The sequence below is a fragment of the Loxodonta africana genome, chromosome 5 (assembly GCF_030014295.1).
Source record: "Loxodonta africana isolate mLoxAfr1 chromosome 5, mLoxAfr1.hap2, whole genome shotgun sequence".
NCBI classification, from domain to species: Eukaryota; Metazoa; Chordata; class Mammalia; order Proboscidea; family Elephantidae; genus Loxodonta; species Loxodonta africana.
This window is the reverse complement of record NC_087346.1, coordinates 104500830-104527500: the sequence shown is the minus strand read 5'-3', so window position 1 is coordinate 104527500 and position 26671 is coordinate 104500830. Positions and strand designations below refer to the sequence as shown.

The 26671-nt window shown below is 47.8% G+C and overlaps 1 protein-coding gene across 2 annotated transcripts in view; it reads left to right on the top strand.

Annotated features, from left to right (window-relative positions):
* Positions 1 to 16260: 16260 nt before the first annotated feature.
* Positions 16261 to 26671, top strand: part of PDGFRA (platelet derived growth factor receptor alpha) — a 46278-nt gene continuing 35867 nt past the window's right edge. For both annotated transcript variants that reach the window (XM_023555053.2, XM_023555054.2), the window contains exons 1-4: positions 16261 to 16316; positions 18170 to 18487; positions 23959 to 24219; positions 25489 to 25619. In XM_023555053.2, coding sequence (XP_023410821.2) covers positions 16268 to 16316; positions 18170 to 18487; positions 23959 to 24219; positions 25489 to 25619 — 759 coding nt within the window. In that variant the 5' untranslated portion in view covers positions 16261 to 16267. The remainder of the gene's footprint in view (positions 16317 to 18169; positions 18488 to 23958; positions 24220 to 25488; positions 25620 to 26671) is intronic.

Here is a 26671-nt window from a genome sequence, read left to right as displayed (position 1 = left end):
TGTCATGTGACTCCTAATCATGCATATGTCCTATGTTTGTAATATGATGTACATACTGTAAACAACAACAATAAAAAAAAAAACCAAACCCACTGCCGTCGAGTCAATTCTGACTCATAGCGACCCTACAGGACGGAGTAGAACTGCCCCACAGGGTTTTCAAGGAGCGCCTGGCAGATTCAAACCACTGACCTTTTGGTTAGCAGCCACAGCACTCAACCGCTACGCTACCAGGGTTTCTGTACATAGTATATGTACTATAATTAGAGAAACATTTGTTGCCATCTGTGGTCAACAGTTATGTGCTTGGCTGCTAACCGAAAGGTTGGCGGTTCGAACCCACCCAGCCGCTCTGCAGGAGAAAAGACCTGGTGATCTGCTTCTGCAAAGATTACAGCTTATAAAAACCCTCTGAGGCAGTTCTACTCTGTCACACAGAGTCATTTTGAGTCAAAAATTGACTCCACGGCACTTAACAACAATATAATTTATGGAATTGTGGGACCCAAATTCTACTAGCTTTATATTTCCCAACGCCTTTCTACTTGAGGACTTTTTTTTTTTTTTTTTTTTTTTAATCACAGGGCCCTGCTGTCCTCCTGGGACTTCCAGAGGACAAGGCCCTTTCTTCAGTCAGGATGACCTAACCAAGAGCCAGCCTCCATCACCTCCTGGCCACAGCTGTGTGTTGGAAAGCTGGCTGGCTGAGGCCCCTAATAAAGAGCAGACCTCCCCATCTCCTCATTCCCTCCCCCATCCCTCACATGAGTTTTCAAATTAAAAGCAACTGAAAACTAAGTCCTGAGGAGAGAGGGAAGTAGGAGGCACAAAAATATCGCCAGACTGAGGAGGCCAGGAAAAGGTATCAAAGAAATCCAGATCCAGTGGAGGGCCAGTCCAGCCACATCTTTCCCGGGCTCGTGAGTAGCCTATGGCCCCCTTGCTGGGCTGAATCATAAAACACAGTTAACAGCTCGGGTCCTTAGTTAGGTCAGTTAGCACACTATGGTGCTAGGAACCCCTCAGTGAGGGTGCTGCTGGTCATGATTCTCTTCACTGGAAACTGCTTTCTACTACTTCTTTCTGCAGAGGGGATGGGGTTCAAGGGACCCTGAAATGGCGCTGTGCCTTTAGATCCAGTCAGCAGACAAGGAGGAGTGGAGGTCTGTGAGGGGTCCCAGAGAGAGGCTAACTGCTGTCCCAAATTACCCACCAGCCTGAACCCTTCTGGAGAGGTTTTCCTCCTCCTTCTCCATGACTTGGGCCTCTCTGAATTCTGAGCGTGCAAAGCGGTACAGAGCAAGCTTTGGAGCCTTAGCTGAGGCAGGCCCCAGGCAAGGGCGGAGCTCCTTCCCACTTCCCCTGGGGACCCTCACATCTGTGCTCCACATCCACAAGCTCCTCAGAGCCTTCTTGGCCAAGGTCCCTTCGCAGGGCCCAGGGAGGTGGCTCCTCACGCGCAGTCAAGAGTTGAATGGGGGAGGGAGGGGTAGTTAGTGCCGTTTTCTTTTGCAAACCACCAAACTGCTTTTTATTTTCAAATGGCGAAGCCAGAAATCTACCCCGCCTCTATTAACTCTTAAAAAAAAAAAAAAATTGCAAGTCTGTTTAAACGTCAATTTCACAACAAGGATTTTGATAAAGAAGCCCTGGTGGCAAGTTTAAGCGCTGGACTCCTAACCGAAAGGTCGGTGTTTGGCCCACCCAGCGGCTCTGAGGGAGAAAGACCGGGGGATCTGTTCCCCAGTAGGATTGGTGCTTCAGGATTACAGCCTACAAAACCCTATGGGGCAGTTCTACTTTGTCACATGGGGTTGTTATAAGTCAGAATTGACTGGAGGGCACCTAACAACAACAATCACAGGTCTTCTAAAACAAAAAAACCTTCTGGAATCTCCGAGGAAAGGAGAATTGGGGGCGGAGCTGGGGGGGGGTGTCGGAGCAGAGGAGAGCAGACAAAAAGCCAACTCTGCGGGAAACGCCCACGAAAGCCAAAGGTGGGACGCTCCTAGGAATTGGACCTGCGAGCCCGGGAGGCAAGGCAGGGAGAGGTTTCTGTTTTCAGTGATGATTTTCATTTGTTAAAAAGTTTTCAGGGCTCTCGTTTTGAAGGCTGGCTCAGCTACTAAGTCTCCTCTTCCTACCTTTGCAATCGATTTCGTGTGGCCTGCGGGCCTAGCCATGGGAGGCCAAAGTCAGAACCGCTGCGCCCCGAACCCCACCGCTTTCCCAAATTTCCCTCTGCTCAGCTCGGGAGTTGAACCACCTTCTCCTCCGGTCGCTGTAGCCGAACTCCCAGTTTTCGGAGAAAACCCTCGTTCTTAACGCCTTGATGCTCTCGCAAGGAGAAAAAGCATGAGAAAATCTGGGTGCAGGCCGCGACCTTTGCCAGCAGCCCAGGCCAGAGTTCCTCTCCCCTCCCTCCCTCGGGGCAATGGCCCGCCTCCGTAGCCCGCCTCGCCTGCGCGGCTTCTTGCAGATTTCTGCTCACGGGCGTCGGGGCAGTAATCTGGAAGGATTTTAGAGCAACACGGAAAGAGGGCCGCTCGGCTTGCCCATCTTCCTTGACACCACCGCTGAGCGATCGACGCAGACCTGACCTCTCGCGAAGCCGCGAACCAGGCGCATAGGGCGGACACTACATTCAAACCCGCCTATTAGCAGTGGGAGGGGCGGGGGAGCGGGATTGCCGGGCAGGACGGGGTTTCTGGAACCAACCGCCTCTGTTCCAGGGCCTCCTGCCCCGAGGTTGCTCCTGACCACTGGGTTTATTTTGCTTTTGCAGGGGAGGCAGATGTTGACCTCTCTGTCTTTGCTCGGTCCCGACTAGGCGAAATCTGCCCCCAACCATTTGCTTCCCTGCGCCACCCCCCACCGGCGCGCTATCCCCGGAGCCAGCTCCCCAGGCCTTTAAACCGTCGAGAATGTCACACATGGAAGCCTTTAGCAAATGTTTGTTAATGATCATAACAAAGGCATCATTCAAATTAGGCAGGTAATTACTACCAGAAGGACAACTGGGTACTCGCTGGCTCATCCATTCTCTGGGCTCTAAAGGCGAAGAGTTACGGCCCGAAGAACACCCCCCCGCCCCGCCCGCCCAGCCTGCTTTTCGGGCTCCTTTAAGCGTCTCTGAAATGAACTGTGAAGTTACTATTTGTGGGCGGGGAGCGCTGGGGCCCGGCTTGCAGGAGACCCCGGCAGATCCGGCTGGCAGTTTCCCGGCTGCAAAGCAGACCCTCATGGGTAGACTCCCGGCCTCACCTCCTGCCCTCTTGAGCACCTGGAATAAAAACCTGGGTCTCAACTTGTCTTCAATAACAGCATGAAAGCCACCCCACTTTTTTCTTTTGTTCCGCTTTCTGCATTTGTTTTGGGGGTTCGTTAGTCTCTGTTCATTATCTACAAACATTACGGTATCCTGTTAGCATTCCGAACAAGGGGCTGTTCATATATTTGCCTTCAATGATTTCCTGAAGGAACATGTGGAAGTAATAGCGGGCCCGTGCAGTCACCCGAGCTGAAGATGCACGAGAGGCGGGCGTGCAGAAGGGCCGGGAGAATGGGGGCCCCAGCCCAGCCCCAGGCGCCCTCCTTCCTAGCCCGACACCCCAAAAGTCTGGTCCTGTTAAACTCAGCACCCTCCCTGCCCACTGCCTTGTGCCCACCCTCCGGGTTAGGGAAGAGGTGACAGCTGTCCAAATTGCCATTCTCAACCGGGCTGCTTCAGCAACTCTGAGGGTGTGCGTGTTGATGGGGGAAGAGGGGTATAAAGATCACCCCTACTCTCCCAACAAAAGAATTCAAAATTAGAGAAAGCAGGGAGGTGAAAGCTCTCCCCTCCCCCGCGCTCGCTCGGAAGCCCCGCTCAGCCTAAGCCTGGTTCCTGGAGCGTCAGCGCCCCCTTTCCCTCGCGAGCAGGATGGTTCTCTCCCGTCTCAGTCTCTTGCCTAGCGCCTTAGGCGCAGGATTTGGGGCTCCGCTCTCAACCCTAGGGCTTTCGTAGGGTCTGACCTACTAAGGTAAGGGGGCACCGGTGGGGTCAAAACGCACCCACCCCCAGGACGCAGAGAAGGCAGGCTTGTTGTAGACGATCCCCAAATGTCCAAGCGTGTGCCTTTTTGTATTCGAGAAAGAAGACTGGGTCACCTCGCCCAGATAACCCCGAAAACAAAGGCATGACAAGATAAGTGGCTCCATGGGAGTAAAGGTCTTTCTGCCAGAGAGCTATCCAAATTCACACAGACCCTCGATTCTTTCTAACCCCTTTCAGACCCAGTCTTTTAACAAACCATCATCGTCATATGGGACTATAGAGTTTGCCTAATCCCATTAAAGGATTAGCAAGGACACCGCACTTTTCCCAAAAGATACCAGGTTCAAAACGACGCAACCGCTTGGAGACTCCATCTCTAGTTGCACCAGGAGTTTCTCCAGAAGGGACATTTCTAGATTCCAGATTTATATTCTTTCTGGCCATTAACTGCATTTTTATGTGTTCTTTTTCAAGAGAATACAAAACAGTAGAGCAGCGGAGGTTAACATCCCCCAATTCGGGAGGCAAACTCATTCTGGAAATGATGGTCAGTTTGTATTTTCACGAAACCTCTCTCCCTGCAGAGCATCAACACCTCCCCTATCCACCACCCCCACCCCATCTGGTCGGCTTCTCCCCGCCCCCCAGTTGTTGTTGAAGTCTGGGGGGTTGGGGCTGGACCCCCTGACTGTGTAAGAGCAAAAGCGAAGGCGCAGTGTGGAGGCTGGGACAGTCAGAGCGCCTAGAGTTCGAGGGAAACTTTTATTTTGAAGAGGCCAAGGAGGGGGGGGGCTTCATTTTCTGACAGCTATTTACTTAGAGCAAATGATTAGTTTTAGAAGGATAGACTATAACATTGAATCAATTACAAAACGCGGTTTTTGAGCCTATTACAGTTGGAGCTAGAGGGAGAGAAAACAGGAGGGAACTGCAGGAGAGGACTGGAGACCGTGGACACACTTTTTACTCCATGTGTAGGATTTTCATTGCGGATTGACATAGGAGGAGAAGGTAAGAGAGAAGAAAAATGATTTTTATTTCTAAGGGAAGCCCTTGATCAGACTGTGGGCTGGAAGAAGTGAAGTAACTTCTCTCGAACTTTGTGCGTTGAGAGGAAAAAAAAGGAGTTGAATTCCAGTTATGTGTCTAGAGAATAATTTATTCTGAATAAACCTTACTTGGGGAGAAGATAACCATAGAGTTAGAAAGTCTGGGGATTAAAAAAACACATTTTCCAGACCTATTTTTAAAAGCAGTGTTTTTCCAACAACCCTACGGCCTCTCAAAGAAATTGTTTAGGCTTACATTTTTGAGGTTTCTTTTGGGGGGTAGGGGTGGTTTTCGTGGATACTAGGACGAGCACCAAATCACCCTGGGGGTGAGGGCAGAGGTGTTTTGCCCTCTTCTTGGCAATGGGTCCTGGAGGGCGACAGATTTTTTAAATGAATATTTTCATTCCTCCCCCGCGGTTTGGCGGGACAGCACTGGAACCCGCGCTGTGGAGCGCGGCTGGGAAACGAAGGGAGCGAAGAGGCCGAGCGAGACGCCGGGAAGGGGCTTCGGGGGCCGGAGAGGCGTGAAGGGCTCAGCTGGAGGAGGGCGGACCTGGGATGCCGGCCGGGTGCACATGGCGCCGGCCGAGCGCGCGTAATTACTGGACGGCGCTGCGCCCAGAGACAGTCGGGTCCAGTCTCAGCACAGCTGCGGCGGCTGCAAGACGAGCAGAGGGGGCGCGGGCTTGGGCGAGGGTTTGGGGCGCTTCCCAGCCATTTGCCGGGTCAAAGAGGTGAGAGGGAGAGAGGGCGCCAGCCCCGCAGTGCGCTTGGGTTGCGGGGGCGGCAGCGGCGGCGGCGCGGACTTGCGGTCTGGAGTAATGACAAACACATTTGGCCTCGAGTGAAGAAGTCGTCGTCGCCTCGCATTCCAGCAACTGGGATTTGAGGAATTTAGAGCTGCGCTCCTAGAGGCTCTTGTTGTGCGCGGTGGTCTCCCGCCCCCACCCGTCCCTGCACGCTCCCCTCCTCCTTTGGAACCGATTCTGCAAAGCCTTGGGCTTTGCTGCTGGCCAGTCCCGGCCTCAGGAACGAGAGGGAGGTCGCCAAAAAGTGCTGGATTTCTTGTGGGGAAGGAAGTTAGGGACGTCTCGAAACGGAAAAACTTGTTTCCAGGTAAGACAGAAAGGTGGGAGGCGACCATTTCCTCTCCTTCCCTCGGGGCACCGGAGTCCTGGAGCGCCCCCCCCCCCAGCCCTCTGTGCTCCTCTCCGCGCCGGTTGCGTGGCACTCGCCGCCTGCGCGCGCCCTGCGCTGCTTCATACTCTTCAAGTGCCCTTCTTTCTTAGTCCCCTCTTTGCGCTTGCGTCCCCGCCTGCTTCGGAGCCTCGCGCCCCTCCTTCCTCCGCCGTCTATCCCCTTGGAAGTTCACTTTTACGTGTGAGATTAACTTCTCCTGCAGCGCCAGGGGAGCGGGCGGCGTCCACTTGGCTCCGAAACAACTGGGCTCAGCGGCTCTGTGCGGAAAGTGTCTTGGCCACCTCGGAGCGAAATAGGAAGCGTGACCCGACTCTCTTCCGGCTGCCCGAGGCAGTCAGGAGCCCGAGAGGCCCAGCTAGGTGTGCAGAAGCTGCCGGTTGGCGTGGTTCTGAGTCTTGGCTGGGAAGAAAGTGCTGTGTTCGTCCATTGTCCATCTCTCCCGCAGCCAGAACGCGCGTCCCACACTTCGCGCCCCCAACCCCGGCAACACTTAAGGATTGGCAGAAAGAGTGCCTGGGAGAACTTGGCACTTACTTCTTCTCCAAGGGTGGGAGGCAAACGGGGCTAGGGAGAGACCGTGGATGGCCTCTATCAAGTCCAGGTCGCTCCGCGCCGGGCCCAGTCCCTTGGAAAAGTCCTGGGCTGGGCGGGATGGGAAATAGCTTTTTTGGCTTCGTGGCCGAATTGCTCAACGTTTTGGACCGACTCGCTTCACTGCGGTCGCTCCCTACCAGAACTAGGCAGCTTTTTGGAGTAGTGGAGGCATCTAGGGCAAATGGAGCACAACAGTCCTCAGCCGCACAGCGCGCGGACCAACACCCTTGCCTAGCGAGACCCGGGTCCGTCGGAGGGGAAGAAGGGGCACCCCGGCGCGCACACCTCACCCGCTGCTGCGTGGGGTCTTGTCTTTACACCCTTTCCCACTTAACTGACTTGTACCCTGGTGCTGTTGCATTGAGTCCCCTCCCCCTTCCTCTCCCCTCGGCCTCCATTCCACAATCCTTTCGGTGAGGAGCCCTTCCTGGCTTCTTCGACAGGCGAGAAATGGTGGAATTGGGGGTAGGGGGGAGCAGACTAGCCTCACTTTGACTCCCTGTTCAGTCGCTGCTTGGAGGCTTTGCACAGTCCTGTTCTTGGCTTGACCTAAGTGCAGCTAGATTTTAGGCTGGGGGGGGGGCGGGGAGGTGAGGGGGCGGGGAGGAAGATGGCAATCGGTCGCGGAGAATGCGCCTGCCGCTGACCCCCAGTGCCTCGGTCTCTTCGCCAGCTCTTAAGCTGATAGGGACCCGGTGCAGAACCGGGGCTCCTGGCTCACGGCCCGGGGACGCTTTCCTCCCAAGGCGCGGGCTGAGGAGGGGTGCAGGGGGAGGGACATAGGGCCGGGCTTTCCAGCTGCAAACGCGTCTGGCGCCGAGGCGGGCGGTTTTGCGCCTCCTGGGGACGGGACGTGGGCGGCGCGCCGCGCCCGGACGCGTCCTGGGGACGTGGTGACCAGAGCCTTCCTGCAGACCCTAGCGGGCGGGACTCCCTCCGGCCTCCTGGGAGCTGCGACCTGGTTACATATCACTGGTGGGAAACGATTCTGGGGGAAAAGCTAAAAACCTGCTCCGGGACCGAAAGGTGCGGCTCTTAGCGTCCCTAGCAGGGTCCGCGCGTGGCACCAGCCGTCGGGAAGGGGGTCTTGTTGGCTTGCCCTAAACATGAGGCACAAGGTCGCGAGACAACTGCTTCTCCGAATGCGGTCTAGTCCGGCTGTACGGGTGCTTGTCTTTTGCTGCAGTGGCTCGGCGGCGTTTCCTTTTGTTTTACAGTGAACTCCGAACCAACAATCGGCTGGAAAAGTAGATTGTAGGAGGGAGAGAGGCTGAAGGGAATCTAGGGCTTGAAGCGCTTCCTTCCCACTTTCCCACCGGAGACTCCCCTCACCCCCAGCGAAGGAGGAGAGAGAGACGCGGGCGGGCGCAGGACAGCGCGGCAAAGACAAGCGTCGGGCAAAGTGGCACCAGGGAAGGAGGCCGGGCTCTTAAAAGCCGAGGGGGGCGCAGTCTCCGATGGCCTCTGGCTTACCCGTGCGCCGCAGTTGCGGCCGTGCGTCTTTTGGGCCCATAGGAGGCGCTGGCGCGCGTTTGTAACCCTAAACCGCACCCGCGCCACCACCCCCCACCCCCAGCCCGGCCCCTCTCCTTCCACCCCGCCCAGCCCACTCTAAGGTCTCAGACGAAAACAATGCAAGAGCATCGAGCCTCTTGCCTGGGGTTGGACCGTCGCTGAAGTGTTGAGGCCAGGAAAGCAGCGGGCAGGGGCGCTGGGCCACGGAACAGGGAGCGGGCGTCGTTACCAACACTGGGCGCCGTAGGAGTGGAGGCGGCGGGAGGGGGAGCGACCCACGCCGTGTTGGTGTGAGTGTGGCGGGGCCCGAGACCGGGCGGTGTTGGGGCCGGGCGGTGCCGGGCGGAACCTCCCGGGCCAAAGTTTGCGAGCAATGGTCCCTGCTGCGCTGTCGGGGACCGGGAGCCTGAGCGGCGAGACAGCGAGCGGGGTGAGATTCGCGGGGCTGCTGCGCCCTCTAGCGGGCTCCTAGACGGCGGTCAGCTTTCAGCCCACCGCGGGCGGTCCTCGCCACCGCCTCTGGGTAGGAGCGCAGCGCTGGGACTAAAGGAGACCCAGAACGAATAACCTGGGTCACCTTTACCCCTTCTTCAGGCGTAAAATAGAGGCATTTCAGTCACCGTGTGGCCCCAGGAGGCATTGGGTAGGCGAGAGGGGGCTGAGGTCCCGGGGTTAGGGGATGAGGGTGGGGGTGTCATTAAAATTAAATGTGAAAGAAGAGCAGCAAGGTGGAGGGTAAAAGGATCTCGAACGGTCTTGGGGGGAAAAGTGTCGACTTTTGTTTTCAAGCCCTTCACTAATTCCCCTGCCGCGCAGGCAGCCGGTTGCTGTTTGTTTGTTTTACAACCCCGCGTTATTGTGCAACGGCAATAGTCGTTTCCAATGAGCCTGCGGTTCCTGGGCTACGCGATCGTGGCGTCCCCCGCCGGGCGGGTTTATGAGGGTTGACGATGGCGTGCGAACAGATTGGGCAGCGCGGTCCAGGTGGACTCCTGGCCGCACCCGCCTGTCTACCTACCCCAACTGTGTGTAATCTCCGATGTGGCGAGGTAAAACCCTGCACAACCGCACCTCCTCTCCAGTGGCTTTTCCTGCTGCATCTTTTAAGCCTCGGGATGGCAGCTGTTACTGCGTTGTTCTCCTGGCTGCCTTGGTGGACCCCCTTGGAGCGATGATGACCATGCCTCACTGAGAATGCGGCTTCCTCTCCCAATTCTGAAGCCCCAAAGATATTTAGACATTTTCGGTAGCGTTTTCCTATTCCTACTCCGAAGGCTTTGAACCGAGGTCACAAAACCTAAAAACATAAGCTAAGAAAGGAAGAGATTGGAAGTTAAGATTTGGGACGTTTTAGCACGAAGCGCGTTACAGCGAACCCCAGGTGCACGTCCTTGGACCAACACTTCCATCTTCTGGTCACATTCAGGAACTGCAACGACTTCCTGTGGGAGTCTGCTCCGCATGGGTTCTAAGCACGTAGTAGTGGCCTTGGGAGGATGCATTTTTTTCCCCTCAGATTGTCCCAAGTTTTTTTTCTTATGAAGCTGCAAAAATCATTGGACGGGACAACATGTGTTTTGTGGAATTTCGTGTAGCTTTCGCTCTACTTGTTAATCCTTTGCGTTTAGATAACGCACAAAGTGCTTTCTTACGACTTCTGATTCCCAGAGCTGACCTCTGCAGAAAGAATGCAGGTATTTGCATTTCTGTTTATGAACTAGGAGACTCAGTGTGTTTGTGTGTGTCGGGGGTGGGGTGGGGTGGGGGGCTTGGTCACTTTGAGACCAAAGCTGCTACTCTTAAGGTTGTCCCATGGGGAGTCACACAAGTTAGGTGGCGGTCAAAAGAAGTCTCACTTGTATCTCTTGTCGTTAAATATCTAGTGCAGAGAGGGGAGAAAGGTTTATAAGCTTAGATTGTCCCATAAAATGCTCCCCAGTAAAAATGCCCCACCCACTGGAATGTCTGATGGAGTTTAGGGAGATCAAAACAACAGAACAGGCCCTGGCTGGGTGCAGAGATCCTGGTAGACACACCTTCTAGGGAAAATAGGACGATGTGGCCTCTACAGAGGTCACACTTGGATCGCCTGGGCTGAAGGTTTGCGATTGAGTAGAACATTCTCTCTGTAGCAGAAAAAAGACAAGCTATGTAATTTTCACAGTTAGAATTAACTCAGGAGAGCTGAAATTAAGAACCTCGGAAATCTGAATCTTGAAGTCACCAGTGGCTTTTGGGGCTCTGAGATTCTGGTGGCCTTTAATCATGCCAGGGTGGGGTGAAATTCAATACTCAGCAGCTCTGCAGAGAGATGCAAGTGCAGTTGGTGATGGGAAGCTAGCTTTCTAACTTCCTGAAAATGCTGTGCCCTTAGTGCTTCTGGAAAGAGGGCCCTGGCTTTGCTTGCACTGGGTTTACTCTCGAGGAGCGTATGTTGTCTTTGGTTAAAGAGTCACACTCAGTGGCTCTTCACTTGTGTTTGCAGAGGGCAAGATGGCAACAAGTTAAAGAGAAAGAAGACTAGTGACTGCAAACATTTGTTTCACTGTGTGATGTCGTTAGCTGCACAGGAGTCGACTCCTGACTCCTGGTGACCCCATGCATAAGGGAAGGAATGCTGCCTGGTCTTGTGTCATCCCTGTGATTGGTTGCAGATCAGGCCATTGTGAGCCATAGGATTTTCACTGGCTACTTTTTGGAAGTAGATTGCCAGGCCTTTCTTCCTAGTCCACCTTAGTCAGGAAGCTCTACGGAAATCTGTTCAGCATCATAGCAACACACAAGCCTTACTGACAGACACGTGGTGGCTGCACTTGAAGTGCATTGGCTGGGAGTCAAACCGGGGTCTTCTGCATGAAAGCTGGGAATTCTACCACTGAACCAGCATTGCCCCCAGGCTGGCGGTAGCAAGGGTATAGGAGTGGACTGCTGTCTTGGGTCAGGAATCAGGGTTCAGAGCCACCTTAGGCAGGAGATGCAGGGCAAGTAGCTTGGCCCCTGGGGCCTCACCTTCCCAGTAAAGGGAAGTTGAAGTATCACCTCTGACATCCCTCTCGTCTAAAACATTTTAGGATTCTGTGAAAGCAATTCAATATTAAAATCAGTAACTGCAGTTTACAAAGCACTTTCAATTAAACTATATAATTTATTCCTTACGATAACCCAGCAAGGCAAGCAAACAAAAACCAAACCTGTCGCCGTTGAGTTGATTTTGGTTCACGGTGACCCCATGTGTTATACAGAGTTGAACTGCTCCATAGGGCTTTCTTGGCTGTTATCTTTACAGAAGCAGATTGCCAGGCATTTCTTCTTTGGCTTTGCTGGGTGGGTTTGAACTGCCAACCTTAGGTTAGTAGTCGAGAGCAAACTGTTTGCAACTCCCAGGAACCTTAAGACGAGCAAGCAAGTCAGGTATTATTAGTCCAGATTTATAGAAGAAGAAACCGAGGGTCAGGGAGATGGACTGTTTAAGTGTCAGACCTGGTGTTAGAACCTAGTCCAATGTGATTTTCATAATATCTGCCAAGAGAAGGATTGAGGAAAAGAGAATGGGGTGACAGCCATGAGTCCCCTGCCCGAGGGTGAACATGACAAGCGCCCTCTCTTCCCCATTTGTTTCTCTGATTTGTGGCAAATGCTTCTAGAATAGTGATTATAGAAGATCAGGAATGCAGTCCAACATAGAGTTGGCTTGAGAGAAATAACGATTTAAAAAAAAATTTTTTTTTGGAAAAAATATATGTAACAGAGCACTTGCCATTTCCACAATTTTTTTTTTTTTTTTTTACAAGTATAACACAGCTTTATTACCTTCATCATGTTGTGCAACCATTACTGGAAAAAGATTTTTCCGAAATCCATTGATCCTACCTGCGAAGTGGTTTGTCCGTGCCGGCTGTCACAGTGTTTCGGCCCTCTGAGTCTGTAGCCCCAATCGCTTATATTTGCGCATCTGACTTTTGGGTGAGCTCCAGGATAGGGTGGCTGATGAAGGATGAGAGTTTATTCCCAGGGTAGGAAAGCTCTAGAACTAGCAAGGTTGACTTTACCGCGGGGCCAGTAGGAGAGAGAGAGGCTGCCATCTCTCCCGTTGTTTTCTCATTACCTCCCCGTGGGGCAAACGCTCTGCACTTCTTCTCGAGGAAGTTGTCTGAGTTACAGATGAGTCATGACATGAAGCTTCACAAAAACGCTTGGCTTTACAGCCAGGGAACCCCTGTTATCAGGGCAGGGAGTTGGAAATCTTCAGCAAACACATGTTGGTTCTCAGCATTCGCATCATTATCGCTTGCACGGAGGCCCTGTTTTCATTGCCCACTTTGTATGTCGGTAAATAATCCTCACTGGCATCAGGTCCACCATATCTGGACGCACAGAAGGAAATCTGGTGGGGCCTGGGCAAGGCAGAACACTCCACAGAGCCTGTGCTGTAAAAGCAGTGAGCCCCTCTTTTAAGCTGGGGAATGCTTTAAAGATGCATCGTTGGCAAGTCCTGCTAACGTAACACAGGATATAAATGTGATAAAACCCAAGGCATTGGGCTGGCTCTGGAGCGCTCTTTTGAGGTTGGCTAAGTGGATTATCAGTGGGAGGCTGATATTTATGTGCACAAACACACGGCCCTTACTGCTAATTACAGTAAATCAGGCTGGCCCGCCAGCTCTGGGATGGAAACCCTGCATCCCCTGGGCACAGGCCAGGACCCTCAGAAGCTACCAGCCAGCCAGCACTGTGCAAATTACATTTGGGTTCACAGCACTGTGGTAAGCCTGAGAGGGGAAGCAGGCTCCCATTTGCATTAGGAAATAGCTGGGGGTGGGGGAGTGACAAGGTTGAAACATTGACCTTCTCTTGAGTGAAACCATATGGTGGAGTGGAAAGAGTGTGTCTGTTGTATCACACAGACCTTGTGTTAGAATCCTGCTCTGCCATCAGCTGTGTGACTTTGGGTAATTTGCTAAACCTCTCTGAGCCTCAACTGCCACTTGTTAAAATCCAATAATGTTTACGTACAGGGCATGCATGTGTTATACTTTGGTCAGTAAGTATTGGTTTCTCATTCTCTCTCCGAGACAAGAGAATATCACTTCTTTGTCCAAAATAAGCCCCCTGTTACCAGCATTCCACCTCTCTTTCTTCCCCCTCCATTTTCCCAAAGGAATTCAATGAGGCAGAAGTCTGACTCTTGCCAACAGTCCACCTTAAAACAAAAATCCATAACGAAGCACCACCAAAAACTACATTTAGGCTTTTATCTACTGGAGTGTCAACGACAACAACAACAACAACAGACATTGGGGAAAAAACAAAAACAAAAAAAACTAAGACTAAACACAGGTGTACATTGAATCTCTCTCTCTTTTTTTTTTTTTAGACTGTTTACTCAGAAATAGCGTATACCCAAAACCCAACCCATTGCTGTTGAGTCAATTCCGACTTATAGCGACCTTATGGGACATTGTAGAACTGCCCCATAGAGTTTCAAGGAGCGCCTGGCAGATTTGAACTGCCAACCTCTGACCTCTTGGTTAGCAGCCGTAGCACTTAACCACTATGCCACCAGGGTTTCTATAGTGTATACACAGTGTCTTAATTTCTTAGCGCTGCTATAACAGAAATACCACAAGTAGGTGGCTTTAACAAACAGACATTTATTTTCTCACAGTTTAGGAAGTAAACCTGAACCCAGCGCTGTCGAGTCTATTTCAACTCATAGCGACCCTATAGGACACAGTAGAACTGCCCCATAGAGTTTCCAAGGAGCGCCTGGCAGATTTGAACTGCCGACCCTTTGGTTAGCAGCCGTAGCGCTTAACCACTACGCCACCAAGGGTTTCCTCCTTAGGAGGCTGGAGGTCTGACTTCAGGGTGCCAGCTGCAGGAGAAGGCTCTGGGGGAAGGTCTTTGTCTCTTTCAGCTTCTCTGTTCCTTGGTTCGGTGGAGATCTCCTGTGGTGTGGCATCTATCTTCTCTGAATCTGTGCTTTTTCATATTTCAAAAGGCTTAAGACACGCCCTACACTAATTGTGTTTCGGTAGCATAACAAAGAACCCATTCCCAAATGGGTTTACAGCCACAGGTATAAACCAAAACCAAATCCATTGCCATTGAGTGGATCCTGACTCACAGTGACCTTACAGGTATAGGGGTTAGGATTTACAGCACATACTTTTGTGGGGGCACGATTCAATCTATAACACACAGTCCTAGTTTCCAAAGCCAGCGATGCAACATCTTAAGTCCCATCAACTCACTCCACTGCGTGAACTGAGGCTTTCTGAGGGCCCCGGGCCTACCAGGCCAAGGCTGAGATGGTGATTATGTGTTATCCTAAAGCTCGCACCCCTCCCGAGGCTCCTCAGCGTGACCTCTTCAATCCAAAAGGGTGCCCCAACATCTGCAAACCCGTTTACTGTTCCTTTTCATTGACCACTTTATCAAGGATGTCATGTGGGAAGTGGAAAGGGAGATGAATACAGGTGGGTGGGAGGTGTACCTGTACACGGAAAGAGAAAGAAAAGGGACCTTTTCAAGGGCTTACCGGAACAGACCCTGTAGTGGTCTTATTCCATGGGCAACATGGGCCCCTCTTGAATTTCTTCTTCTCCTTTAGTTTCTTTTCCCACTCCTTTCCTTCCTGCCTGCCCACTTCTTTGTCTGGTTGTGTTTGACTCAATTTCAATCTCTCTTGCCACTTCTTCATCCCTCAGACTTTGTTGTGGGAAATCAGAGCCTCGAGAACTTGGTTCCTTCAGGTGTTACTACCTCAGCAAGAAAATGTATCCTCAGTTTCCATAGAAGCTGCATTTGATCCTATCGTCTACTTCATCCCCCTTCTCCCCACCACAGGAATTTTGTAACACTTTTCTGTCCCATTTCCTCTCTTTCGCTTTCTTTATTGTTCTCCCTTTTATGCCTGTGCCTTGAGTTTTCCACGTCTCATTCAGCTTGGTTGTAAATTAGCACGTCCTGCGATAAACGGGGCAGTGTCACAAAAACCCCCAAAACAAACCTGTTGTTGTGGAGTCAATTCTGACTCATAGTGACCCCATGTGACAGAGTAGAGCTGCACCAGATGGTTTTGTGGGCTGCGATTTTTTTTTTTTTTAATGGCAGCAGATTGCCAGGCCGTTCTTCCATGGTGCCGTTGGGTGGGTTAGTAGTCCGCCACAAACTGCACCACCTGTATCACAGAGGCATCCTCTAAGTGACATTGGTTAGTGGGAAAAACTCCAGATCTGAATGGCCCTTAAACATTAAGCAGCTTTTTCAGTGGTTGTAGAGGATGACCTCTTTATGGAGTGAAACGCAATGCAAGTAACAACCCTTTTTGAGTGAAAACAGCTTTAGCTTGAAAGTTGAGGAAATACATAAGTTTATCTCTTCGTGTTTCTCATTCATAATTTAAATGGCCTAAAAAGAACAGTTCTCCTGTATTCTTAGACACATTCCAAGACGATAAACATGGATTTTCAGAATTTCAAAGCAATCACAAAGGGCTTTCAGCTTCAAATGATTCCTGCCATGATCTTGGCGCTCCATCATGTGATCTGATTCTTTCTTATTAGGCATCTCACTGTTTTTGTTTTTTTTAATTGTGGTAAATATGTAGGTAACAAAACTTTGGACATTTCGACAGTCTTCGCAGGTACAGTTTAGTGACATTGTGTTCATTATGTTTGTCGACCATCGCCCTTATCTGTTCCCAAACATCTTAATGTTTTAACCACGTATCTTAAACTGGGAAATTTCTTGGCTAAGATGATACTGTTCACATTTCCCATAGAGCAAAGCACAAAGAGAGTTAAGCTCACTGGTCGTTTTATTGGCTAACACTGATTCTGTTTGATTTTTTCAGTTTTCCAGAACCATGGGGAATCCCCAACGGGCACTCCTCGTCTTAGGCTGTCTCCTCACAGGTATGAATCCCAGTCCTCTCTTGAGTTCATTGTCAGGGAGTGGGAAGCCCTTGCTGTCTAAGTTCTGAGCTCTGTGTGTATTGTTACCTCTACTCTGTATAGCCAAAAAAACAAAAAAACCCAGTGCCGTCGAGTCGATTCCGACTCATAGCGACCCTATAGGACAGAGTAGAACTGCCCCATAGAGTTCCCAAGGAGCGCCTGGCGGATTCGAACTGCTGACCTTTTGGTTAGCAGCCATAGCACTTAACCACTATTCCACCAGGGTTTCCCTGCTCTGTATAGACAGTCCAAAAGAGAGAAGAGAAACAGAGAATTATAGATAGTGATCTAGAGTGACCCCAGCCTTTCAGTTCCTTTTGCAGTATTGCACCAATTCCATTTTCCAAAAAATGCCCTGCTGTGGCAGTTTAATATGTGTACATTCCTGACACGGGAATGCTGTTAGTAGTTATAGTCCAAATTCTCCCACAACTCTGTTCCTTTTCTGGGATGTGGGTTTCCAGTAGAGGTGGATCAGATGAATTCAAGAATGTTCCAAGAAAAAAAAAATAGAAAGTTCTAGCCCAGGAAATCATACCTGTCTTAAGAATCTTCCTTTAGAGTCTAATTGATAGATGAATGATTGAGTCAGGGGAAATCTCATTAACTCTTCCCTGCCAGCAGGGTGACATTGGAGTTCAATATTTATTGGAATTTCTTAGTTTTCATCCAGATATTTATGCATTACAGAGGTTTGGCATGAAAGCAGTGTTTTTCTAGCCTGAGGAGTTAGCTTACGTCTGTTAACTTCTTTAGGTCTTATCTGTATGGATATGGTGGATTTGAACGTGATCAACAATTTAGTAATTCTAAACTCCACTAACTACATACCCCATCTACAGGGTGCTGGGTGACCCAGGTGCACTTATGGCTCCTATCTTAACAAACGGCAGGAATGATAGTGGTCAGATGCTGAAGCTGGGTGTGATTCCCAAGTCAGGCTCCAGGGGAGACTAGAGACCATTAACCAATAATTACCCGTTGCCATTGAGTCAATTCCGACTCATAGTGACCCTATAGGACGGAGTAGAACTGCCCCATAGAGTTTCCAAGGAGTGCCTGGTAGATTTGAACTGCTGACCTTTTGGTTAGCAGCCGTAGCACTTAACCGCTATGCCACCAGGGTTTCTAACCAAAATTTAAGTAAGCCATAAGAGCTCTTTTATTGATTTGATAAGCAGGAGAAGCTAGATGGAAATTTTCCGTTCTAAGATGAACTTAGAGTTTTTACCCTAAGTTTCATTTCTTTAAAAAAAAAAATCTTATTTTTTGAATTAAAATCCACACGATCCTGCCTTGGTTTCTGGAACTCATTAAAGCCAGCAGGCCTGCCAGAGTGTTGGAAGAAATGGAAGAGGTGTCATTCTTGAGCACAAATCTGCCTTGTGCTTTGTTCAGCCGGTCTGCCTGGCCCAGTTCTCATCCCATTTCTCACTGAGCGAGACCTCTGCAGGAACATGGACAGTAAAGCAGCCCTACGTGCGCTAGCATGTGGCATCTTGGAATAGTTTCTGGTTGCACGTAAGAGTCTATAATATGGAATTGGACTCAGACATCCTCTATCCATTTGAGTGTCTGGGGGAGTGACTTGGGGAGTATGAGGGGGGCTATCGAGGCCTTTGGAGGATTTGCCCCTCTCAGCAGATGCCATGGCTGTTACAATGGGGAACCTTTCATGGGCATCCAGGCTAATGGGTTTTTGCCTAGAAATGGCCATCATTCAGATAAGCTGGCTCTGTTGCTCCCCTCAGTTCTCTGGTGAGACCATCCCTTTTGGCCACGTCCTATTCCGAGCATGTTTCCTTTTACAGGGCCGGGGCTAATACTCTGCCAGCTTTCACTACCCTCCATCCTTCCAAATGAAAATGAAAAGGTTGTGCAGCTGAATTCCTCCTTTTCTCTGAGATGCTTTGGGGAGAGTGAAGTGAACTGGCAGTACCCCATGTCTGAAGATGAGAACCACAGTGTGGAAATCCGAAACGAGGAAAACAACAGTGGCCTTTTTGTGACAGTGCTGGAAGTGACCGGTGCCTCGGCGGCCCACACAGGACTGTACACTTGCTACTACAACCACACTCTGACAGAAGAAAATGAGGTCAAAGGCAGGCGTATTTATATCTACGTGCCGGGTGAGTGGATGGGGCCCCAGGACCAGCGGTGCTTGTCGATGCCTGTTTCTCATGTTAGCTGTACTAAAAAACCAAAAACGCGTTGCCATTGAGTCGATGTCAACTCGTGGTGATGCTATAGGACAAAGTAAAACTGTCCCATAGGGTTTCCAAGGACCAGCTGGTGGATTCGAACTGCTGATCTTTTGGTTAGCAGTGTAGCACTTATCCACTAGGCCACCAGGGTTTCCTAAATATAAAAATACATGTTTGTTGCAGAAGATTTGAAAAACACAGGTGAGCACACAAAATTAAACAAAGATCATTTGTAGTCTCATTATCAAGAAATGTTCATTGTTAACATTTCAGAGCTGTATTAAGTTTTTTTGGGGAGGGGGACTGGAGCTTATCCCATTTGGGGGACCCCTTTTTTTCTTTTTTTTTTAGTTAATTTTTATTGTGCTTTAAGTGAAAGTTTACAAGTCAGTCTCTCATACAAAAATCTATATATACCTTGCTATACACAGAGCTGTATTAAGTTTTGAAACTCGTTTTTATTATGTCATGTCCCTTGGCATGGGTGTGGTGAGAAAAATCTGAAAGATACTCATTTCTATTCAGTTCGGTCAAGTTCAACAAGTATTAACTGTGTATTTACTGTGTGTCAAGCACTGTGCTAAGTAAAGGTGGGCTCTGTCCTGGAATTGCTTATGTTTCATTATAGTTGTTTTCTATAATCATTATAACTATATTTCAGATTCCATACAAATGTGTATTTATTCTCGATGAATTGGAAGGGTTTTTTTTTTTCTTCTTTTTAATTAAAATTTAGAGGAAAATCCCATACTAATGATGCTATCCTGTGTCCCCTGAGAAGCAGGGAGTAAGATAGGATTAAACATAACCAGTTAACCTGTTGCTATTGAGTTGATATCTACTTATAGTGACCCCAAGTGTCTCAGAGTAGGTCTGTGCTCCACAGGGTTTCCAATGGCTGATTTTTTGGAAGTAGAACACCAGGCCTTTTTTCCGAGGTACCTCTGGATGGAATTAAACCTCCAACCTTTAGGTTAGCAGCCAAGTGTTTGCCGTACCCAGGGACCCCATGCAAGGGGTTTATTAGGGGAAAGGCCTATAAGAGAGAATGAGGAGGAACTCACTGCAGGTCTGATCCTGAGTGAAGCAGAGAGGGAAGGAAGGCGGGGTGGAAGCCTCCACTGTGTTGTCTAAGGGAGGCTGGACAAATCCGGAGCCTGGAGCCAGTTGGCTGTTAGAGGCCCCTTGTGTCTTCTAGATAGGGTCTGCCTTAGAACTCTGCTCCACTGAGTCATTGACATGAAGTAGCCCTGGGGGGGGGTGTGGCCTCAGTGTAGAGCTTGTGATGGATTTCAGCGATGGTACCCTTGGACAATCACACCCCTGTAGTTGGAGGAAGGAGCCCTTGTGGCACTGGTTAAGAGCTCAGCTTCAAACCAAAAGGCTGGCAGTTTGAATCCACCAGCTGCTCTGTGAAAACCCTATGGGGCAGTTCTACTCTGTCCTATAGGGTCACAATGAGTTGGAATCAACTCAACGGCAATGGGTTTGGTTTTTTGGTTTTTTTTTTTTGGAAGACTGTGTGGTCCATTCTCACAGCATCCACACTAGTGGACTAGGTTTAGACAGGGGCTTGATGTGTGTTTGGTCCATCTCCTCAACATTCACTGTGTGCCCTTTTGTGATAATGTCAATTATCTATCTATCTGTCCGTCCATCCGTCCTTCACTCACCCACCCACTCACCCATCCATCCACCCACCCACCTGTCCGTCCATCCGTCCATCCATCTGTCCACCCATCCACCCATCTACCCATCCACCCATCCACCCATCCACCCACCTATCTATATCAGCTTTTACCAAGAACAACTGTTAAAAGAAGGACCAAGATGCTATTCAAACATTGCATGGATAGTACATGATGGGATAGGGAGACTTGCATTTTAAAGGGAGGCCCAGCTGATATGGTATGGGTACTAAACTATATTTTAACCTGAAATTAACTTGTGGATTAGTTTGCTGAAATCTTTGTTAAAAGTGTTCAAGAATTTGGAACTCTAAAAACAAAATTCAAGCAATGGCAATTTCAGTATGTAGATGGGTGAATGGAAGGGGAATATAGCCAGAGTCCTTGATTTCAAAAACAAGCACACAACAAAGGCCATACTGTTTATAGCTGTTACCATCCTTGTTTTGGCAGGAGTCAAGTTTCCTGTTATGGAAATATGACTTTTGAGTAAATGGTTCCTGTGAGGTATATTGTCCTACCTTTCTGATTTTTTTTTTTTTTTAAATGGACTCCTTGATCTGCTCCCGAAAAATCTGCCAGTGAAAACCCTGTGGATCACAGTGGTCCAATCCCGTTGTGCACAGGGTTGCCGCGCGTCGGGGGCTGACTCAACAGCAGCCAAGGACAGCAACAACAGCATAAGTATGGACATCCTCAAGGATCCGGACCGTCTTTCCTTCTTTCATGAGACTGCTACACAGATGTATCTTCCTTCCTAACAGTACAAAGTTTTGTTTCGCAAAAGGTGTTTAAAATGTCACCCCAGCTTCATTCACACCTCAATGCTACACTTACGTTCCTTCGGCCAAAGCCTCTAAATGAAAAGAACAGTGGGAATATAAGCTAATTAAAGCTACATGAGTCCTGTTGTTTTAATCTGCTTAAGATTGTATGAAAATTCTTCTGTCTCTCCCCTCTGCCCAGCACAAACACCACCCAAGTAGCCTACATTGTTGTAGACAGAAATCTTTTTACTTGTAATTATTGAGAGTAAGGGACGCTTTCTGGAATTGATGCTTGAGGCTCTCAGTATTTCTGACCACAGTAGTTAAGTAGCTAGTTTTCTTTTGGAAAGAGAATTCTCAGGCTATGGAACTATGTATCTTATTTATTACTTGAGAAATTATTGTTTAAAAGATATATTTACATACTGTTGTTGTTGTGGGTTGCCATTGACTTGACTCCGACTCACGGCCAACTTGGGTATGACAGAAGGAAACATCGCCTGGTCCTGTGCCATCCTGATGATCTTTGATATGTTTTAGTCCATTTTTGTGGCTATCGTGTCAATCCATCTCATTGATTACTTTACTACTTTCAATAATATTAATCATAGGCAATATGAATTTTCAAAAGTATTTGTAATTTTTTCATGGTTTCTAATAATTTTTTTTTATTATTGTACTTTAGATGAAGGTTTACAGAACAGACTAGCTTCTCATTAAACAATTAGTACACATATTGTTTTGTGACATTGGTTAACAACCCCATGACATGACAACACTCTCTCTTCTCAACCCTGGGTTCCCTATTACCAGCTTTCCTGTCCTCTCCTGCCCTCTAGTCCTTGCCCCTGAGCTGGTGTGCCCCTTTTGTCTCATTTTGTTTTATGGGCCTGTCTAATCTTTGGCTGAAAGATGAATCTCAGGAGTGACATCATTACTGAGCTAAAAGGGTGTCTGGGAGCCATACTCTCGGGGGTTCTGCAGCCTCTGTCTCCAGCCTCCAGTAAGTCTGGTCTTTTTTTGTGAGTTAGAATTTTGTTCTACATTTTTCTCCAGCTCTGTCTGGGACCTTCTATTGTGATCCCTGTCAGAGCAGTCAGTGGTGGTAGCCGGGCACCATTTAGTTGTGCTGGACTCAGTCTGGTGGAGGCTGTGGTAGTTGTGGTCCATAAGCCTTTTGTGTCTTGTGTCTTTGGTTTTCTTCATTCTCCCTTGCCCCCGATGGGGTGAGGCCAGTGGAGTATCTTAGATGGCTGCTCATAAGCTTTTAAGACCCCACACGCTACTTGCGAAAGTAGAATGTAGAATGTTTTCTTTATAAACTATGTTATGCCAGTTGAGCTAGATGTTCCTGGAGACCATGGTTCCCATAGCCCTCAGCCCAGCGATTCAGTTGCTCAGGGAGTTTAGATGTGTCTATGGAGCTACCATGACCTTGCCTTGGTCACGTTGTGCTGGCTTCCCCAGTATTGCGTACTGTCTTACCCTTCACCAAAGTTACCAGCTATCTATTGTCTATTTAGTGTTTTTCCACCCCCACCCCTCCCCTCCCTCGTAACCATCAAAGATTGTTTCTTTTTGAGTGTAAACCTTTTCATGAGTTTTTATAATAGTGGTCTCATACAATGTTTGTTCCTTTTGTGATTGACTTATTTCACTCAGCATAATACCCTCCAGAATCATCCCCATGTAGTGAGAAGCTTTGAAGATTCATCGTTGTTCTTTATCATTGCGTGGTATTTCATTGCTTGTATGTACCATAGTTTGTTTATTCATTCATCTGTTGATGGGCATCTAGGTTTTTTCCATCTTTTTGCTATTGTGAACAATGCTGCAATGAACATGGGTGTGTATATGTCTATTTGTGTGATGGCTCTTTTTTCTCTAGGGTATATTCCTAGGAGTGGGATTGCTAGATCATATGGTATTTCTATTTCTAGCTTTCTAAGGAAGTGCCATATTGTTTTGCAAAATGGTTGTACTATTTCGGATTCCTGGTAGTGCCAGGGTGAGATGGTATTTCATTGTGGTTTTAATTTGCATTTCTCTAATGGCTAGTGATAGTATTTCATAATTTTTTAGTTATGAGTTTTTTCTCTTGTTTCTTGTTCTCTTGAACAGAGTTGAACTCTATTATTTTATTGTACATTTTTGTTTTTAGTTGTTTAGATTCTGATTTGAATTCTTAACTAGTATTTCTATTTATCGTCAGTTTTTTTCTTTTTTTAAATAAGGTACAGGCAATCTGGTATTATTTATACTTTAAATTTTCGGAAATAGATTTTTTGGAAGTAGATCTCTCGGCCTTTTTTCTGAAATACCTCTGTTGTTGTGTACACCTCTGGGTGGATTGAAACCGAGCAGCTGAGCGTGTTAACCATTTGCACCACCTAGGTCCTCTATAACTACATGCCAAATTGTGTATACAAAAAAAAAAGAAAAAAACCCCAAACCTATTGCTGTCGAGTAAATTCCAACTCCTAGCAACCCAATAGGACAGAGTAGAACTGCCCCATAGGGTTTCCAAGAAGCAGCTGGGGGATTTAAACTGCTGACCTTTCGGTTAGCAGCCAGGCTCTTAACACTGCACCACCAGGGCTTCAAACTGTGTATACCAACTCAGAAGTAATAACTTTGAGGTTTTAAAAATTTTGTCTGGAACAAACTGGTTTGCAAATTATTTTTCTGGGTTTTCTTAAACACACACACACGAAACTCTTATATATCCTATTTAAAACAAAAACAAAAAACCCAGAACTCCCTCCTTTAAATCATCTTCTAGCTGTTCTGGTGACTAAAGTCAGTGAGGAAACTTCTGGATATGTGGGTAAAGGTAAGTTGCCACCTAAAAAGATTAATGCCAATGAGATGAATTTTTCTGGATATATGTATAAAGGTAAAATTAATGTCTTATAAGATTTTTTTTTCTTTTTAACCGCAGACCCAGACGTAGTCTTCATACCTCTGGGAATGATGGATTATTTGGTCATCACGGAGGAGGATGATTCTGCCATCATACCCTGCCGAACGACTGACCCTGAGACCCCAGTCACCTTACTCAGTGGCGATAGGGTGGTTCATGCCTCCTATGACAGCAAACAGGGCTTTAACGGAACTTTCCCTGTGGGGTCCTACATCTGTGAGGCCACCATCAAAGGGAAGACGTTCCAGACCATCCCTTTTAACGTGTATACTTTAAAAGGTACCTGTCCCCTCTCCCTCCTTTCAATAAGAACAACAGGCAAAAAAAAAAAAAAAAAAAAGTGACATTTTTAAAACCATAGTCACTGGTGAAGGAGATTTTGAATTCCAGTTTGGGGGTTTAGGACCCACACAATGGTTGGCTGACTTTGGGGGCTATAGTAATATTGCACTTAAAATTACTAAAGGCAAAGAAGCTTTCTTACCTCTGTAAGATTTCATGTTTCATCGGTTGACTTCAAAACACTGTAAGGAATTCTTTTCTTGTATAAGCCTCTTACTCACATTCCTGACCACAGAGGCCCTAAAAACAAATATGTCCATGGGGGTTGGATGCCTGGATTAATTTTAGTAACTTAAGAAAAGCGGTTTTGATTTTGAGAAAGGCTTGGAGGTGAAGACCTCATCCCTTTGATGTGAGTGGTTAGTGTGAATGGTAAAGCAAACCACGGGTTCAGGCCAACAGATACTCAGCGAGCACTTACTGTGGACAGGTAGGTCTGCAGTAGGAAGAGTATGCCACGGCAATAGTATTAAGGGCTTATTTTGTGCCAGGCTCTGTGTTAGGTTCTGGGAAAGTGCTGAGAATAACTGGAAAGTAGAATGGAAGAGAGGAGGAGAATAAATGATGGGGCAGGAACAATGTGCCTAAAAGAGTACCAGTCAGAAAAGGTTGATTGGTTGAATACATGAAGAAATACATCAATAAAAGTGATTGGAAAATAGTAAAAGCATAATGAACACCAAATGCTATGGTGTTTTGTGTAGTTGGAATTGATTATTGTTGCTATTATTTTTTCGTATTTCTTTGCTGTACAGGCACATGTTTTAGTTGCTGTTGAGTCGAGTCCAACTCATGGTCACCCGATGTGTGTCAGAGTAGAACTGTGCTCTGTAGGGTTTTCAGTGACTAATTTTTCTGAAGTAGATCTCCAAGCCTTTTTTCCAGGCCTTGTTGATGCCTCTGGGTGGACTCAAACTGAGCAGCTGAGCATGCTAACCGTTTTTACTACGCAGGTCTCTGTAATATAACTACATGCCAAATTGTGTGTAACAACTCAGAATTAAGGACTTGGAGATTTTAAAAATTTTGTCTTGAACAAACTGGTTTGCAAATTATTTTTCAGGGTTTTCTTACATGCACACACACAAAAAAAACTACTATACAGATCCTATTAAATATGACAACAACAAAAAACTCAAAACCTTATGTGATTCTAACTATGCTATGGATATTTAGGTCCTTGTGTTTGTTCTTATCTTTTTATAGCAACATCAGAACTTGACCTAGAAATGGAAGCTCTTAAAACTGTGTATAAATCAGGGGAGAAGATTGAGGTCACTTGTGTAGTCTTTAACAATGAAGTGGTTGACCTTCAGTGGACTTACCCTGGAGAAGTGGTAGGTACCTTCAAAGCTCATGGGGGTATGCATCGAATACAATGAGGCTCAAAAGACTGTATTCCAGTTACATCTGTCACTGATGGGTCACATCACTGAACTTTTCTAGACCTCAGTTTCCCATCTCTATGTTGTTGTTAGGTGCCATTGAGTTGGTTCCAATTCATAGCGTCCCTATGTACAATAGAACGAAACACTGCCTGGTCCTGTGCCATCCTCAGAATCGTTGCTATGCTTGAGCCCATTGTTGCGGCCACTGTGTCAATCCATCTCGTTGAGGGTCTTCCTCTCTTTCACTGACTCTCTACTGTAATACCCATCTCTATAATGATCGTAATTGACTAGATGACTGTTTTAGTTTCTTAGTGTTACAGTAACAAATACCACAGGTAGAAGGCATTAAAGAACAGAAATCAATTTTCTCACGGTTCAAGAGGCTAGAAGTGCGAATTCAGAGTGTGATTCTAGAGAAAGATCCTTTCTTGACTATTTCAGTTTCTAGTAGCTGGCAACCCCTGGAGTTCCTGGGCTTGTAAATTCATCTGTCTCCATTGTCATCAGATAGAGTCTGTCTTCCCCCATTTGTGCTCATTTGTCTCTGTGCTTATCCTGCTCTTTATATCATTCAGAAGTGATTAGGACATACTCCACACTGATATGGCCTCATTAACAAAGAAAACCCTATTGCCAAACAGGATTGCATCCACAGATATAGAGGTTAAGATTCCAACATGTATTTCTGGGGAGAACACAATTCAATCCGTAACAATGACCTTTAAGGCTCTTTGATCAGTGGAAGATTCTGAGATGACAGTAGCTAGATCAGAACCTTCAGAGTTCATACTGATTGCTGATTGAGCCTTCTTTCCAGAAGTCAAAAAGAAAGAGGAGGGTTCTGTGGCTACAAGATAACAACCAAAAAGTTAGAAAAGCTAAAAAACCAATGCATTTAAAAATTTTCTAATTGCTGAGACATTGATTCTCATTTTTCTTAGCTCCCATGCCGTTTGGGTTTTGAGATGTTTATTCTGTTGATTTCTCCCCTCTCCCTT